General features: G+C 39.8%; 1 protein-coding gene across 1 annotated transcript; it reads right to left on the reverse strand.

The window, feature by feature from the left end:
* Positions 1–600: 600 nt before the first annotated feature.
* On the reverse strand, positions 601–7,587 carry LOC132769015 (serine protease inhibitor Kazal-type 1-like). The gene is made up of 4 exons (XM_060765571.2): positions 7,440–7,587; positions 6,419–6,453; positions 4,982–5,091; positions 601–776 (listed from the first exon to the last, which is right to left on the reverse strand). The coding sequence occupies exons 1-4, from the start codon at positions 7,492–7,494 to the stop codon at positions 731–733; spliced, it is 246 nt and encodes an 81-aa protein (XP_060621554.2). The 5' UTR covers positions 7,495–7,587; the 3' UTR covers positions 601–730.
* Between the last annotated feature and the right edge of the window lie 9,306 nt (positions 7,588–16,893).

A 16,893-nucleotide genomic window follows, 5' to 3' on the forward strand; every position in this document is an offset into this window, starting at 1 on the left:
GCTGAAGCTGACAGAGGGAACTCAATCCACTCTCCCCAGATTCGAACCACTGACCTCCTGTCAAAACAAGGGTTCAACCCATGATGCCACTGGGGGGGGGGGGGTTCCTGGTTACTGAGAAAAATGAATATGTTTCCTATAAACTTGGGAGGGAATGTACACTTTTTGGAATTTCTTAGCCTCACTTCAGTTAATCCTAACAGCCATACTTCCAATGAATGAATGGGAATGTATGGTAGTTAGTTAATTGTGTATTCCATTGTTCCTATCAATTGCATTTAGATTACTTAAGGCAATTGATCTGAGGCATTTTGCAGTACAAGTGTGCCACCTGCTGGTCAAATAGCATATATCTTTCTTTCAGCTGAGAAAGCATATTTAAATGTGAGCAAGTCTGCTTGATGTTTTCCTGTATTAAAGTCATGAAAACATATGCCAGGTGGACTTTGCTGTATTTTTGGTGCTGCATATGATCAGTTTATATACTATTTCTATGCATGCACATATAAAAGCCAGAGTGTTGCCTTGTAGGATGATGGTAGAAGAGGGCAGGGAATTCCTTTCCAACTCAAGGTAAATGACGAGGATTCATTCAGAAAGTTGCTATGCTTTCATTTTTATTGACTGAAAAATCTCACATGTAGTTAACGGTACAGTTGTAAACTGTGCATATCTTCCACAGGAGCAGCCAGGAGTTCTTGAGTTCTTTGGCAGAGGGGATACTCCCTTCTCAGCACGTTCCAGATTTCTTAATTCGGATGTGCAAATTCCTTTTCCTGAAAAATAGTATAAATGCACTGAATAAGGATGGGCACAACTTTGTCCCTCTGTTTATCCCTTACATGCCATTTATAAACACCTCTATGAATTTGAGGTCATTTTTGTCAAGAGAAACCAAATGAAATTCTTGGCCATAAACAACACATTTTTCTAATAGTTTCTGTACACTTTTGATCTTTATTACTATGTATTTATTTATGCATTTTGAGATTTTTATGAGAAGGGTTTTTTAAAGTACAAAATATTTTATTTTATACAAAATGTGTACAAAGAAATCTTTATGAAATTTTTACATAAGTCTTCAAATGTCAACAAATACATCTCATGACGGTGTGTGTTCTTTTTTAGTTGGGTACCTTGACATGTTCACACATATGTGGATGTTTTTTATATATCCCCATATAGTTGTTAATGAAAGTTTTGTCAGCAAAACCCCCCACAAAACAGTTGGCAGCCCTAAGTAGCTAAATGCACACGGAGGCAAAGGATTCCAAAAAGGAAAGTATCCAAGCTGACCAAATCTATGAATCTTGTTTATTCTAATATTCAATTGTTGCTATTGTTTTTAAGAATCTCAGGTTCCTTCCACTGATCACATGGAGAAATCTGCAAATTTTGCTAAGCTCTTATTTTTTTAAAATCCCTGAACAAAATAAAACTTCCCTCATTCTCAATACTGAGGAACACTTTCTGTTCTGCTTCCCAAAACAAAGAGGATTCCAGATTAAGCAGAGTGGGAACCTGAGCACATGTGGCTGTGGCAGACATTGACTTCTTGCTTGTCTCGGTGATAAGACTTTTTGACATGACTTGTCAGTATAATTGGCCCTATGATGCAAGCCAAGACACCTGCTAGCCCTTGGGCCATGAGCAAATCTAAATCGGACATAAATTTAAAATAACCTTTAAACAGGACTACATGCACTAAGGCTATTTGTTCAGTTTAATGTCAGTTCTGGCATACTGTGATCAAACATTGCTGTGTATTCCTTGAAATGTATTCATTTGACTTTATAAATGCTCTCCTTGCTCAGGGAAAAAAATGGTTAGTTCTAATGCCAGTGTGGTGGTTCTTTTGGGAGTCTTAAAGGATATATAACAGGCACTGAGCCTATTTTGCAGGTAGGGTTTCCCACCCCACTGATGTTGGAACCCAACTCTGCCTTTTTTTCATGGATGCTTGAACATTACATTTAGATAACCACATACATAAAAAACTGGAAAAAACGAACACATCATAAGCTAGGATCAGTAGAACAAGCACTTTTCATTGCCTTTCTCAAAGAAGTTATGATTCAACATGGGGCGAACTGTCTGTAAAGTATCTGAAATCATGGAGAAATTCAACAGATCAAGATTCTACTGCTAGTCCCAATCAGGAGTGACTTAGACCAGAATTTACTACCACAGTTTGCAATGCATAACCTAGCGTTGTCCATTTGTGACTGGTTTGTATGCACAAACCCTAGGCATCCCCTTGTTTTGTAGATACAAAGGGACTATGATCGTTTCCCTACTCCCACTTATTGGGCAGCAGCTTCTGTGATCAATGAGGCTCTGTTCCCCTGTCAAATGGGAATCAACTGGCTGACATCCCCCCCCCCCCACTTTGTATGCGTGATCTCCAGTGCAAGGGGGCATTGTGACAGGGGCCCGTGTAGGTGAGGATGTCATTCAGTTGCTTCCTAATTGACAGGGGAACAGTCGCCTATCATTGTAGCAGCAGCAGCTGCCCAGTAAGTAGGCATTGAGCCAGAAGTCACTGCTGAGCTAACTGCACTAAAGTGGTTAAGCTGTAAATTCCTTTGATTTAATAGTTCCACTCTAGTTGAGATTAACAATTGCATTTGTTCAATTTGCCAAAATGAGACTTAGCAAATGACCAGAAACAATGATTTGATTGACCTATCCCATGAAGAGCTGCTTGAAGTTTTAAAAAGCTATGGGGAAAAGCATGGGGTTTGATCCTTTTGAAAAGCCTATGATTTAGCTTCTGAAAGAAATGAAGAGGGAACTTTTTCCTCCTCAGTGTTTGGGTGGATCCCAGAAACCACTATAGCAATTAGCACCCTTCCTCTGAAAGGAACTCATATTTAAACGATGAGTTAATTTTAAACTCCCAATTTTAAATCTACATTTTATTGGTATTGTAATTTAATATTTATAGTATATATTTTAATATGCATATTTCCTAATGATGTGTAGAATCTAGGCAAAGATTTCTCCCCAACATCCGATGCTTACAGCTGACTCAAGAACTAAACCTGGGATCTTTTGGGCTCCACCACTGAGCTACAGCATTTATCCTGGTTCAGAGGCCCAAATCTACTTAGACAAATCAGAACCATGGCCAATCCAGATTGGAAAAAAACTCTACATATTTTGGTGTTCTGTCTTGGCATACTTTTTTCTGCATGCAAGTTGACCCTACATGCACAAACCCTCAAGTTCTCAGAGTCATGAAAAAGAGGATATTTTCTAGTCTACCCACCCTACATGTTGTTAAAGAAAGGGAATACAGAATAGGTCTTTTACCTTAATTACCTTACCCAGGACAATATACTAACCACAGAGATCCACTGTTACATGTCTCTTTGTCTTTAATAAAGATAAAGGACTTATTGAAAGACACTTGAATTAATACTTAAACCTCAAAATTCATGTGTAGGTTATTTGACAGAGTTATGGTTAGAGGGACTTTGGAGAAAATAAATTACATCATGATCTGATTGCATTTTAACATTAGGAAGTGATGATGACACTGTAAGCACTCCACCTCAGTAGCTGATTAACCAGAAAATTAAATGAATTTCTAATATATTACTCCGCTGTCTCTGGGTGAACTCTTGTCACCCCATGGCTTTCAGTAAGACCCATATGCTAATAACATCTACAACTTTCTGCCTACATCTAATCTTGCCGCTCCAACTTCTTGTCTGAACTTTCTGCTTGAATGCTCCACTGTCATTTAAAATCAATGAGCAGAATCCTACAACAGTACACCTATTAATTGAGCACTTTGACTTTTCCTCTGCACTTATGCAAAGAGACAGTAGCCACTAGGGATTTTATTGCACAAAGGAGGCAGACCAGCACTGAAGTAGAACATCATGTGTATTCCTCTGCTGGTTTGCCTTCTTCCTGTGATTCACTCATGCTCACTGGCAAAATCCAACAATAGCTGTTAATCCCACAACATTCCTGTCATGTACTTGGTGTGATGGGGACATTCTGCTTCTGTGCCAACACTGAAGTGATGTCAGGAGGTGGGACTGTCTTCCTCCCCCCCCCCTTCATTATTCCAGAGTTGCTATTTTTAAAAAACCAAATTGTTTTTTAAAAAATAGGTGAGTTCAGATCATTGTGCAAATGTGGAAAGGTGCAATAATGAAGGTTCTCATGCCAGTATGTATCTGTTATCTGTGACTGTGCAACTGTGGTGAAGTGGTGGATTTCTGCAATAAAGTCCTGGGAGAAAGAAGTGGGTGTCTGTGCCTAATTATTTCTTGAATGCCTTTTTTCAAAGGCCCTTGAACCAAGGAATTATGGGAGAGAAGGAATTATGGGAAACAATCTGTGCCATAGTATATACTCTTGGACTCTCAAAGCATTCAAGAAATAGGTGTCTTGCAGTGAGGCCTTTCCTTCTCTTATTGTTCACACTACTTCCATTTTCTTCATTTACTTGTCACTGTCTTCTCCTCTTCTTCATTTTGCATCATTGAAACAGCAAAATTATAGAATATTTGGCAACATGTCAAAATTGAAATTCTCATCCTCATACCTAAAGCTCTCAATTCTCCATGCACTTAAAGTATTATCCCACAAAATCATCATCTCTTCTGTGGAACAGATACAAAACTTTGGCAATTTATTTCTCTCCTATGCCACTCCTATTCAGACTATCCCCAAGCCATACTGTATATATGGGTTTTTTTCCTAGTCAAGGAAAAATCAGGTTTTTCCATTTTCTTCCTCTGAAATATAGCCAACAGTACTTGGGGGAGGTGGGGTTGGCAACCTCAAGTCTAAATACTAACCAGGGCTGACCCTGCTTAGCTTGCCAGATTAAGTCACATTATTTCTCCCTAAACCTCATTCTGCCTTAGGGTATTTAGATAGCTTCAAGTCATATTACTTCTCTCTAAACCTCATTCTGTTTTTTGAAGGGTTTAAATGATAGAAGTAAACAGATACTTGCCGATTCTCATTACACAGGAGACACTCATTGCCATAAGTCACTCCATCAGTCCCACAGATTGGATCGTAATTTCTAGTGCATGCTGGTAGATGGTAACGCTCACAAACTGGCTGTAAAATAAAATCTTCAAAATTTAGCATTGTACATATCAACATTACTTTAAACTAAGATTAATCTATAATCAATGTTGATACTGGAGAAAAGGTGTTGATTTGAAATATCAAAGCAAGTGAATCAAATAAAACATAAGCATTATATGAATACTGCATAAGAGCTATTTCAATTTCTTGGCCCCAAATGTCTTTTGGAAGCATGAGAATTTTTTTCCACATTTTGCCTCCTCCCAGCACTATTAAGCCCATAAGAAGCCATTTTTGAAAACATGATTACTAATAACAGGAAGAAGCTGGCTGTACAGTTGCCTCTTGCTATGCAATTGGGAACAAGGGGGAGGGTTGTCCCCTCCTCCTTCTTGTTTGCACAAGGCGACCTATTATGATATCAGTAGAGGTGCCTATGATGGCCAGAAGGTCTCTCATGGAAGCAGTAATGACACAGCTACAATCTATTCCCATTCCCTGTGTAGATGAGCATAGGGAAAGGGTGATGGGGCTGGTGTCTCATCTGGGTGCAGATCAGGCCACATCAGACCTGATCCAATCGTCCAGGCAGTCCCAAAGCTGTGGGATACTCTGGAGTTTCCGGCAAACTCTAGAGTATCTCCAACTTTGCCCAAAGTGATACAAAGCCAGTTCAAAGCTAAAAAGCCTGGGATACTTAACAGAAGGAGCTGTGCATCATGAAGACTGCCCCCCTTCCATTCATGGTGAGCCCAGGGTTTTTAGTTCTCATAGACAAGCCCTTTGTTTTGAGAGGGCTTTTGAGAAGCATTCATTTTATAAAAAGACCTGCATCAACGGAGATGGAAACTTCTGCAATTGCTTTGTCAATTTGAATGAAAAGTGCTGTTGGCATTTTTGGATTTTCCATTAGTATTTGCACTGAAATGACAGTTAGGTTTACCAGGGGGAAAACAAGGCAGGTCTCTTATGCCTTAATGACTGCAGTAGAGGAAATTTCAGCTGTGGTGAGTTTCAGTGACAAACAACATCTGCTGAAATGCCCTTTTCTACACAATTATTAAGGTACAAGAGACCTGCCCTGTTTTCACCTGAGAACCATAATCATGTTGCTAATGCTAACAATGTGAAAGCTTTTGAATTCTATGCTTGGTTCCTAGGTAGAGAAGCATAAAAAGCACTATGGCGCAATGATTTCAATATTGCCTTCTTAGTAGCAAAAATTAAGTTGTGGCTTTCAGTTTATCATTTGGTATAACTGAGTCCAGTATCTGATTTTCTGTATATAACACAATTTCTGGGTATTATTTAATCAAGGGAGAAGGCATTGCAGATTAAATAATCAAAACTCCTTTACCTCTTTTTCATCACTGGCACCAATTTCTGCATTGGCTAAAACAAACAAACAAACAAGAATATTACAAATGCACTATACATTTACCAAGGCTTATGGAAAGGACAAAGACTGTGTGTCCCTTTGGATGTTGTGGACTACATCATTCATCGTCAGATGGTCAGGACTGATGGGAAATGTGGTTCAATGACATGTTAAAGGCCAAATGTTCCTCACCCCTGGCCAATGACCATAGATACTCTAACTAAATTGAGGTTTTCTGAGCTTAAAATCCTTTGGGACTATAGGAAATGGAGAGCATAATTTACCAAGTCTGCTTTCTCTTTGAATCTCCAAGTCCATGTTCTACACTATTATGTACTTATTTCATCCTTTTGAGTACACAGGGAATTGTAGATATGAAGAGAAAAATGTCAAAAAATAACACAATATATCCTTCAGAAAAGGTTACTGTGAATAAATTTCAGCACAACACACCCAGCCCTGGTACATTGGCATGAAGGTGTTTTATTCTTCTTTTTAGTTCCTTTTCTCAATCATTTTTGGGGGGTTTTTAAAGTCGGAAGATGTAGAGCTAGCTAGATGGTTGCCCCAATTGTTTTTATCTACTTATAAATTGTTATTTGCATCCCATGTGTCACTGAATGCAATTTCCCATGGTTGAAAGATTATAATTTTTGCAAACTGATTTCCTCACTGTGTAATATTTGGTAATCTCGTTAACAGCCAAATATATCTTCTCAGGCCCAGAAATGACCTGTTTCAAACTAATATTTAAATAGTTGTCTATGTTCAGAAACCAAGTCTTACTTTTTATATATTTGTCTTCTAGATCTTCATCAATGTTCCATGTGGTTCTTTCCCTTCCCTTTTTTGTTATCTCAAAGTCCCATATCATTGTTGGCTTTCCTATTTGCAGTATATTTCCCTGGCCTGAAATGCAACTCATTCCTATCAACCAACAGTCTATGTTGTATAAGATTTGTCATGAGGAGGAGGAGAGGATAATTATATATTGTCTTACCTGAATAACAGAAAATCCCCACCGCAAAGAGGAGGAATATGCAAGTTACTTTCATTGTTTTTTCTTGGATTTTAAGAATGATCCTCTTCAATAAGCAATTGATTGAGATTCCCAGAGGGAAAGGTATTTATATGATCAGGCTGAGTTTATGACACTACCAACTCCTCCTCCTTCTTGATGTCACTTCAAGTAATATGAGACTTGCCTCAAACAATTCAGAGGAAAAGGGGTAAAATAAGAAACAGGCAATGACTACCATCTGGGATAATTTTCTAATCAATTTCTTTCTTGACTCAGATGAGAATATCCAGACCAATGTTGAACATACATAGTCAGACTGGAGGGGAATCACAGCTATTTTCTGTTAGACATTGTTTTTTACATGTTTACAACAGCCTCCTTTTCCTCTACTGATTACAACCAAGGTTGTATAACTGAAGCATAAAACTAGGAACGGCTAGAAGCAGCAGCAAGTTTAAATATTAAAAAGTCCTTTGGTATGTTTACCTAAGGCACGTTGCTGCCTGAGATGAAGTGCCAAATGATAAGGAATCTGCCCTCAGTTTTCAACATTAAACAAAAAGTGTTGAAAGGGTTCTCAGGTACAATTACAATCGGAGTCTCTAATTGATGAGATGCAGCATGAATTGTGTCGCAGACTAAGACCAGGAGCCTATAATGATAGAAAAACACCCAAATTATGGTAGACAGACATATACAAACGGAACCATTTGGGGTCCAGTTGCAAAGTTGTTTTTTAAACCCATGTTAATAGATATTAAATAATCCCATCTTTGCCTAATTGGTATCAGAGAAAACCTTGCATGTTCCATCTGTTCATCCAAAGGTCCTGCTTTATGAAGATAAACTGGGTGTCACCTGTATATTTCACAAGCTACAAACTGAAATGCAAGCATAAGGTGGGCAGCATATAATCCTCGTATAAGCTTGTTTAGGGCTAAGTGTGCCTTTCTGCAGCCATCCGGTAACCAAACAATCTATACAAATACTTAACAACAGCTGTCAAGCATCACTGGCTTCACATCTGGATGAAGTGTTTAATGTTTCCTCCTTTTATTTACAACAACCACACACACACATAGGTAAATACATTTCCTTTATCATTCCAGTCCATGATTCCCATCTGTCTTATAGATTTACTAATGTGATAATGAATTTGGTCTCACATCAGAGAATTATTAGAACACATAAAATGTGGACCTTTTTTTTTTTTTGTGTCCATGCAAGGTTGATGTATCGTGGACATCTCATGTGCAGTATAGATCATATTAATACATCATGATGTATCATGATGTATTAATATGGTCTATATTGCACATGAGAAGTTCTGGGAAAGTGGGAAGACAAACTTTGTGGTCAAAAGTGAATCTAAGATGATTCACCTGTGCATATGTACTACTACAGTCAGCCTTCCACATTTGCTGGGTTTGGGGCACATGACCCCTGTGAAAATGGAAAAACTAATAAAACAACTTTTTTAACCTGAAAGGACAGCTCTATAGGAATTCTATGCCCTCCAGCACAGCTCTGTGGTCAACTTCCAACAGAACCGTGCTGGAAGACCTAGATATTTCTAGAGAGAGCCTTTCCATCTAATGTGTGGACAATCAAATCCTCAATCATCAAACTGGCAAATGTCGAGAAGTGACTGTACACTCCCAGGACTGATGCTGAGAACAGATATCTTTTCTTAGATTCATAGAATCATTGAATTAGAAGAGACCTCGTGGGCCATCCAGTCCAACCCCCTGCCAAGAAGCAGGAAAGTTGCATTAAAAGCACCCCCGACAGATGACCATCCAGCCTTTGTTTAAAAGTCTCCACCACACTCTGGAGCAGAGAGTTCCACTGCTGAACAACTCTCACAGTCAGGAAGTTCTTCCTCATGTTCAGGTGGTATCTCCTTTCTTGTAATTTGAAACCATTGTTCCGCATCCTAGTCTCCAGGGCAGCAGAAAACAAGCTTGGCCCTCCTCCCTATGACTTCCCATCACATATGGCCATCATGTCTCCTCTCAGCCCTCGCTTCTACAGGCTAAATATGCCCAGCTCTTTAAGCTGCTCCTCATAGGACTTGTTCTCCAGACCCTTGATTGTTTTACTTACCCTCCTCTGGACACATTCCAGCTTGTCAAACTCAGATTGTCCTTTTCTTTGTCTTCTTCCTCATTTGAATGTTTCACTTGTATATAAAGGTTTTTCCACATAGCTTTCAGAATTTATAGCTGCTAGCTTTTTCTCTCCCTGGCCAGTGCTATAAATTTCAGGAAGCTTTAATTTATCATACAAATCCATGCCACCAACAATATGTTAGAAGACATCTACACCTGAATCGTATCTCTAATCCCTAGCCTCCACAAAATGAAACAGTGTAATCAGATTTGTCCAAACCTAACAAATAAAATGACAGTGGCACTTTCCCTAGTAATATGAAGGCATTTTTTAAAAAATAAAAAAATATAAAGGATAATAATGCAGCCAATGATCATGTTGCAAACAAATGTTAAAAGGAGATGAGAATGCTGGAGAAAAAATGTGGCAATGAAAGGGAGATTGAACATACAGGTGTATTACTACATTTGGCATAACCCCATGTTTCCTGTTCCACATCAGTGGAACAGCTTACAGTGGGGGAAAAGTATTTAGTCAGATACCAATTGTACAAGTTCTCCCACTTAAAAAGATGAGAGAGGCCTGTAATTGGCATCATAGATAGACTTCAACTATGAGAGACAACATGAGAAAGCACATCCAGAAAATCACATTGTCTGATTTTTAATGAATTTATTTGCAAATTATTATGGAAAATAAGTATTTGGTCCATAACAAAAATTATCTCAATACTTTGTTATATATCCTTTATTGGCAATGACAGAGGTCAAACAATGTTGCTGGTATGTGGGCCCATTCCTCCATGCATATCTCTTCAAGAGCAGTGATGTTTTGGGGCTCTTGCTAGGCAACAAGGACTTTCAACTCCCTCCAAAGGCTTTCTATAGGATTGAGATCTGGAGACTGGCTAGATCACTCCAGGACCTTGAAATGCTTCTTAACGAAGCCACTCCTTCATTGCCCTGGCAGTGTGCTTGGGATCATTGTCATGCTGAAAGACCCAGCCACGTTTCATCTTCAGTGCCCTTGCTGATGGAAGGAGGTTTGCACTCCAAATCTCAGGATACATGGCCCCATTCATTCTTTCTTTTGTACAGATCAGTTGCCCTGGCCCCTTTGCAGAGAAACAGCCTCAAAGCATGATGTTGCCAACCCCAAGCTTCACAATAAGTATGATGTTCTTTGGATGCAACTCAGCATTTTTCCTCCTCTAAACATGACAAGTTGTGTTTCTGCCAAACAGTTCTACTTTGGTTTCATCTGACCATATAACACTCTCCTAGTACACTTCTGGATCATCCAAATGATATCTAGCAAACTTCAGTTGACCCTGGACATGGACTGGCTTAAGCAGGGGGACACGTCTGGCACTGCAGGATCTGAGTCCCTGGCGGCGTAGTGTGTTACTGATTGTAGCCTCTGTTACGTTGGTCCCAGCTCTCTGCATATCATTCACTAGGTTCCCCCATGTGGTTTTGGGATTTTTGCTCACCGTTCTTGTGATCATTTTGACCCCATGGGGTGAGATCTTTGCCTGTAGCCCCAGATCAAGGGAGATTATCAGTGGTCTTGTATCTCTTCCATTTTCTAATTATTGCTCCCACAGTTGATTTCTTCACACCAAGCTGCTTGCCTATTGCAGAATCAGTCTTTCCAGTCTGGTGCAGGGCAACAATTTTGTTTCTGGTGCCCTTCGGCAGCTCTTTGGCCTTCACCATAGTGGGGTTTGGAGTGTGACTGCTTGAGGTTGTGGACAGGGGTCTTTTATGCTGATAACAAGTTCAAATAGGTGCCATTATTACTACAGGTAATGAGTGGAGGACAGAGGAATCTGTGTGTGAGACCCAGAAATCTTGCTTGTTCATAGGTGGCCACATACTTATTTTCCACCATAATTTAAAAATCAGACAATGTGATTTTCTGGAAGTGTTTTCTCATGTTGTCTCTCATAGAACACATAAAATGTGGACCTTTTTTGGTATCCATTCAATGTCTACCTACGATGTCAATTACAGGCCTCTCTCATATTTTTAAGTGACTTGTACAATTGGTATCTAACTAAATACTTCCCCCCCCCCCCCACTTATGTTTCAGAGGAGGGGAGGGGGAGATGCTGAGCCATGCCATTCCCTCAAATGAGTTCTGTCCTAATTGTAGCAATTGTGTTACACCCCCCCCCCCCAATTCATCTCCAAAAAATCTTTGGGAGCTAAAAAAAAACCGGAGGGAAAAATCACCTTGCTAGACAGAGCCACTTTGAGGTCCCTTTGGGGAGATAAATCAGAATAATAATAATAATAATAATAATAAGAAGAAGAAGAAGAAGAAGAAGAAGAACTGGTGGGATCACAAAAGTTACAGAGAATGAACACGCCAAACTCCTCTGGGACTTCCGAATTCAGACAGACAGAGTTCTGGAGCACAACACTCCTGACCTCACAATAGTGTTAAAAAACAAAGTATTGATCATCGATGTTGCAATCCCAGGTGACAGCAGGATTGCAGAGAAACAACAGGAAAAGCTGACATGATATGAGGATTTAAAGATTGAACTGCAAAGACTCTGGCACAAGCCAGTAAAGGTGGTTCCAATGGTGATCAGCACACTGGGTGCTGTGCCTAAAGACCTTGGCCTGCACTTAAACACAATCAGCACTGACAAAATTACCAGCTGCCAGCTGCAGAAGGCCACCTTACTGGGATCCGCATGCATTATTTGCTGATACATCACACAGTCCTAGACACTTGGGAAGTGTCCGACGTGTGATCCAATTCAACAGCCAGCAGAGTCTCTGCTGTGGACTCACCTTGTTGTGTTTCAAATAATAATAATAATAATAATAATAATAATAATAATAATAATAATAATTGCACTTCTCAAGGTTTCCAGTGATGCAACTTTCTGGGAGAAAACCGACATTGGTACTTTGGGGTTAAAAATAATCCCTCAGGGGGCTGTCTATGATGCACCATGTTAACCATTTTAAAATAACAACAAATGCCTATTAATACAGTTACACTGAGTGTTTAGTAACAAAATGGGCTTACATGCCTGTCTTAGAATGAAAACTTCATGTATTTATGGTCCTTTAAATTTACTTAATAGCCAGTTTAGGGTAACTGCTTTGAATAAAGATTGATTGGATAGAATCCTCCTGGTGTGCAGGTTGTTGGAGATGCCAGAAAATATACAGACAGAAGGGCATTTAGAATCTCTCTCTCTCGTCCTGCTCCCTTCACATATTTAGCATGAGTAATACTAAGCAGCATGAGATTTTGTGGGAAAACCAGTTAGAAAAGAAAAGCAACTGTAGAATTTTCAGATCAGTTGATCTCACAGCAATCAATCTATATTTCTTGCATGTCCATCAAACTGTGCAACTGACTTTAAGCAGGAATTCTCAGCTTTGTGATGAGCAACATATATTGTCATGTAGGAGACCTTTAAACCCAGGAGATAAATGTTGGTCAGCCACTGAGTTGACAAAGGTAGCCACGCATGCTCAAAGACATACACACACTGATGCCTCTAGTATTGTTAGGCCAGGGATACAAGTATTTACTTACTTTGTTTTGACTTCTTTCCATGCAAAAATGGACACTACACAATATTTTCTTTTTGCTGGATAAGATATAAAAGGGTTTCTGTGCAATTGCCAACTGCCTTTTCACATCTTTATCTGCTTTTTTGCAAACAAAAAAAACAAAAAAACAAACAAAAAAACAACAAAAAACAAAACAAAAATCACAAACACCTCTTTTTGGAGTAACTGCCTACTCCATTTTGACAGCAAGGCCTATTTTTTTCTTGCACAAATAAAATTGTCAATATCTTTTAATGGAAAAAAATACTGATTACCTTTTCTCTGTGGAGAAAATTTGAGAACCCTTGTAACATCTCCATCTATGGCCTCCATGGCTCCTTCTACATTGCCATATAATCCTGATGATGATGATGATAGTTTTATTACTTGTCCACCTCTCCTTACAGCTCGAGGCAGGTTAGAGCATTACTAAAACATAAATACATAATCATTTTAAAACACTCTTTAAATACATATATTCAAATACATATTAAAAACACAAAACAAAAATGAGGTATACAGTGGAGTTTAAAATTTATCATTAAAATTGGCTGGGTAGGCTTACCAGAAGAGATAGGTCTTCACTTGTATCTTAAATTCAGACAGCTGATCCAACTGTTGGAGCTCTACCAACAGGTTGCTCTACAGTTGTGGAGTGGCCAATGAAAAGGTCCTCTTATCTCAGATTATCTGGCAGTGTAGACTCATATAATCCAGTTCAAATCAGATAATCTGGGATCAGATCCTTGTATATAGGGCAGTGTAGATCTAGCCTCCATATAATCTAGTTCAAATCAGATAATATGGATTTTATATGGCAGTATAGAAGGGGCCTCAAGGCCCTTTTGCATAGGCCCAAAACCCAGGATGAACTGGGTTTTGTAAACTTAGTTCCTCCTGGGTTTCAGTGCCCACACCCTTGCACAACCCAGGCTTTCCCTTGGGAGGGGGGATGGCATCCAGCTTCCCTCCACCCCCCCTCCCCCCAATTCATCTCCAAAACTTACTCAAGGGGCCTGCCAGCAGTGAAGGCTCCTCTGAAAAGTACTCCTGATGTACAAAAATGACATGTCCTGAGGTGGGGGGCAGGGATTTCCCAAAGAAGTGGGATGGCTGTGGGGATTGCCCCTGGGATTGCAGAAGAAATTCCCACAGGATTACCTTAAGGGCCAGATCTTTGCAGGTATTAAATTAATTTAGATTAAACTGAAATCCCAGTTTGGATGTCTCATGTTAACCTGTGATAGGTTGCGGGTTTTGGGCCTGTGTAGAATGCCCCCCAGGCAGCTGCCTCACTCTGTTTACTGGTTCAACCTAATGGCCCTGGCTTCTCTCCACTTTGTGGTGGCATTTACTTCCACTTATGCCATTTAAACCATTTATGAGAAACAAATTCCCAAAAATGTTACCACAGTGTATAGGGATATGTTGACACACAGCCTAATTACATGAGGTTAAAATCGGGACATGTGCCTCCAATTACCCATGGAGGTGGCTGGCTCCCATCATACAATGTCGTGCTGACTCTGTGGGTGAAGGAGCACAGAACTGACCTGCTCCCATGGCAACATGGGAGGCTTCCCATGTTGCCATTTACTTTCAAGGGGGAAGCCATGCTCTCCACGCATGTACCATGCTTCCTCCATGAGAACAGCTGCCAGAGCCCAGTGATGTGGGCAAGGGGGCAGCTTCTGCATGCCTCGTAGCAAAATGACTTGAGACACTTTCAGCAGTCTGTGATGAGGTAGAAAGAACTAAACTGGCGTGCAATATTTGTTTCATTTGTTTCATTCGGGTATTTGTTTCGTACTGTCCATTTGGAAGGCATGAAACAAAAAACGCATTTTTGGATTAAACAAAAGAGAAAGTTGCTTGGTTTCCATTTCTTTGTTTGGTTTTTGGGCCGCTTGGTTTTCAGGCTGCTTGGCTTTCGGGCCACTTGGCTTTCCTCACAAAGCCCAGGGAGTTCTTCTGCATGCGTCAGAAGAGGAGAAGGGGGTGTTTGGGCCAATCAGTGATGTCGCCAGGCTATAGGTTTCCTCTGCATATTCAGAGGAAAATGTCTCAGAATCAGTGGGATCTTAAGTCTTGCCTTTAACCTCGGGCCTCCTCTGCATATCCAGAGGGAAGTCTCTCAGGGGGATCTTAAGCCCTGCCTTTAAGGTCAGTGGTCCAAAATTTTTTGTTCATTCAGACGAAAGAATGAAACAGCTCATTCTGAAAGGCCCCTGTTTTTGAAGCAGCGCTCAAAAACGAAAACAAGGCCATACAAATGAAACAAACCAAAATGGATGGCGATTCTATACAAATGAGCAAGACTAGAAAGAACCCTGCTTATCTCATCTGGATAAGTCAGCAATCTAACAGTAATGTAAAAAACTAAGCTATGAAGGAAACTCCTATACTGATGTAATTAATTGCTGTGTGTGTCCTTCATTTTTTTCTTTTTTGTTTAATATTTGTTCTTTGGAAACAGCTTGTAATCTCTAGATTCGTCTATTGATTGCAATTGAGCTCACGGTGTAATTGACTTTTCTCAGTTTTTAAAATCTGATACTGAGATATGCTTTACTTCTCACCAACTTTGCTTCCTTCTCATCATAAAACAATAAAATCTTTCATGTTAAATAAACAAAAAAGTTAAACATTTTCAGAACTTTTACAGACTGTTATATCAATTTCCTGGCCATGAGTAAACAGTTCCTATGATACAGTGAAATCTGCCGGTAGAAACAAGGCCCATTTTTCCTGTGATGCAAACCAATAGTTGACCAATACCCAGCTCCCGAAGCAGTTCCTCATAGGGCTTCTCTAGACATATACCACCTTGTCAATATCCTTTTTGAATTGTATGCCCAGAATTGGACACAGTACTCCAAGTGAGGTCTAACCAAAGCACCATAGTCTTTCCTCAATCTAGACACTATAATTGTATTGATACAATCTAGGTAAGTGCCTCCTAGATCATTCTCCATACTTTTGTTCCTGGGCAGGTTATTATTTCCCCAGCCTACTTACCTTCTCTGTCAAATGCAATGCGAAGATGGCATAGGGAAGGGCAGAAAGAGAGGGGAAAACCACAAGGCAGGCCGTCACAGAGTAGATCACACTCACACACACACAGGGAATGACAAATGGAAGCATGAGTAGTTGCTATCACAGGTGGAGGGAGGGAGTGCTGTGAAATTAACAAAATAGAAATTGACAAGCTAGAATATGTCCAAAGAAGGGCAACCAAAATAATCAAAGGTTTGGAAGCCAAGCCCTATGAAGAATGGCTTCCAAACTTGGTATATTTAGCCTGGAAAAAAGAAGGCTGAGAGGGGACATGATAGCCGTGTTTAAATATTTGAAAGGATGTCCCATTGAGGACGGGCAAGCTTGTTTTCTGCTAGGCCATGGAACAATGGATTCAAATTGTAGGAAAAGGGATTCCACCAAAACATTAGGAAGAACTTCCTGATGGTAAGAGCTGTCTGGCAGTAGAATATACTGCTTTGGAACATGGTGGCATCTTCTCTGAAGGTTTTTAAGGCTTGATAGCCATCTGTATGTGTGTGTGTAGGGGGGGGGGGGTTGCTTTGATTGTGTGTTCTTGCATGGCAAAATGGGGCTGGACTGGATGGCCCTTGTGTTATCTTTCAGCTCAATGATTCTAGAAATGCTGTTCATTCTTTGGGCAAGAATTGTGCAAAATGGGGGTGAGCTAGGAGTTTATTTATTTATTTATTTATTTG

Source organism: Anolis sagrei, chromosome 2 (genome assembly GCF_037176765.1).
Source record: "Anolis sagrei isolate rAnoSag1 chromosome 2, rAnoSag1.mat, whole genome shotgun sequence".
Classification (NCBI taxonomy): Eukaryota; Metazoa; Chordata; class Lepidosauria; order Squamata; family Dactyloidae; genus Anolis; species Anolis sagrei.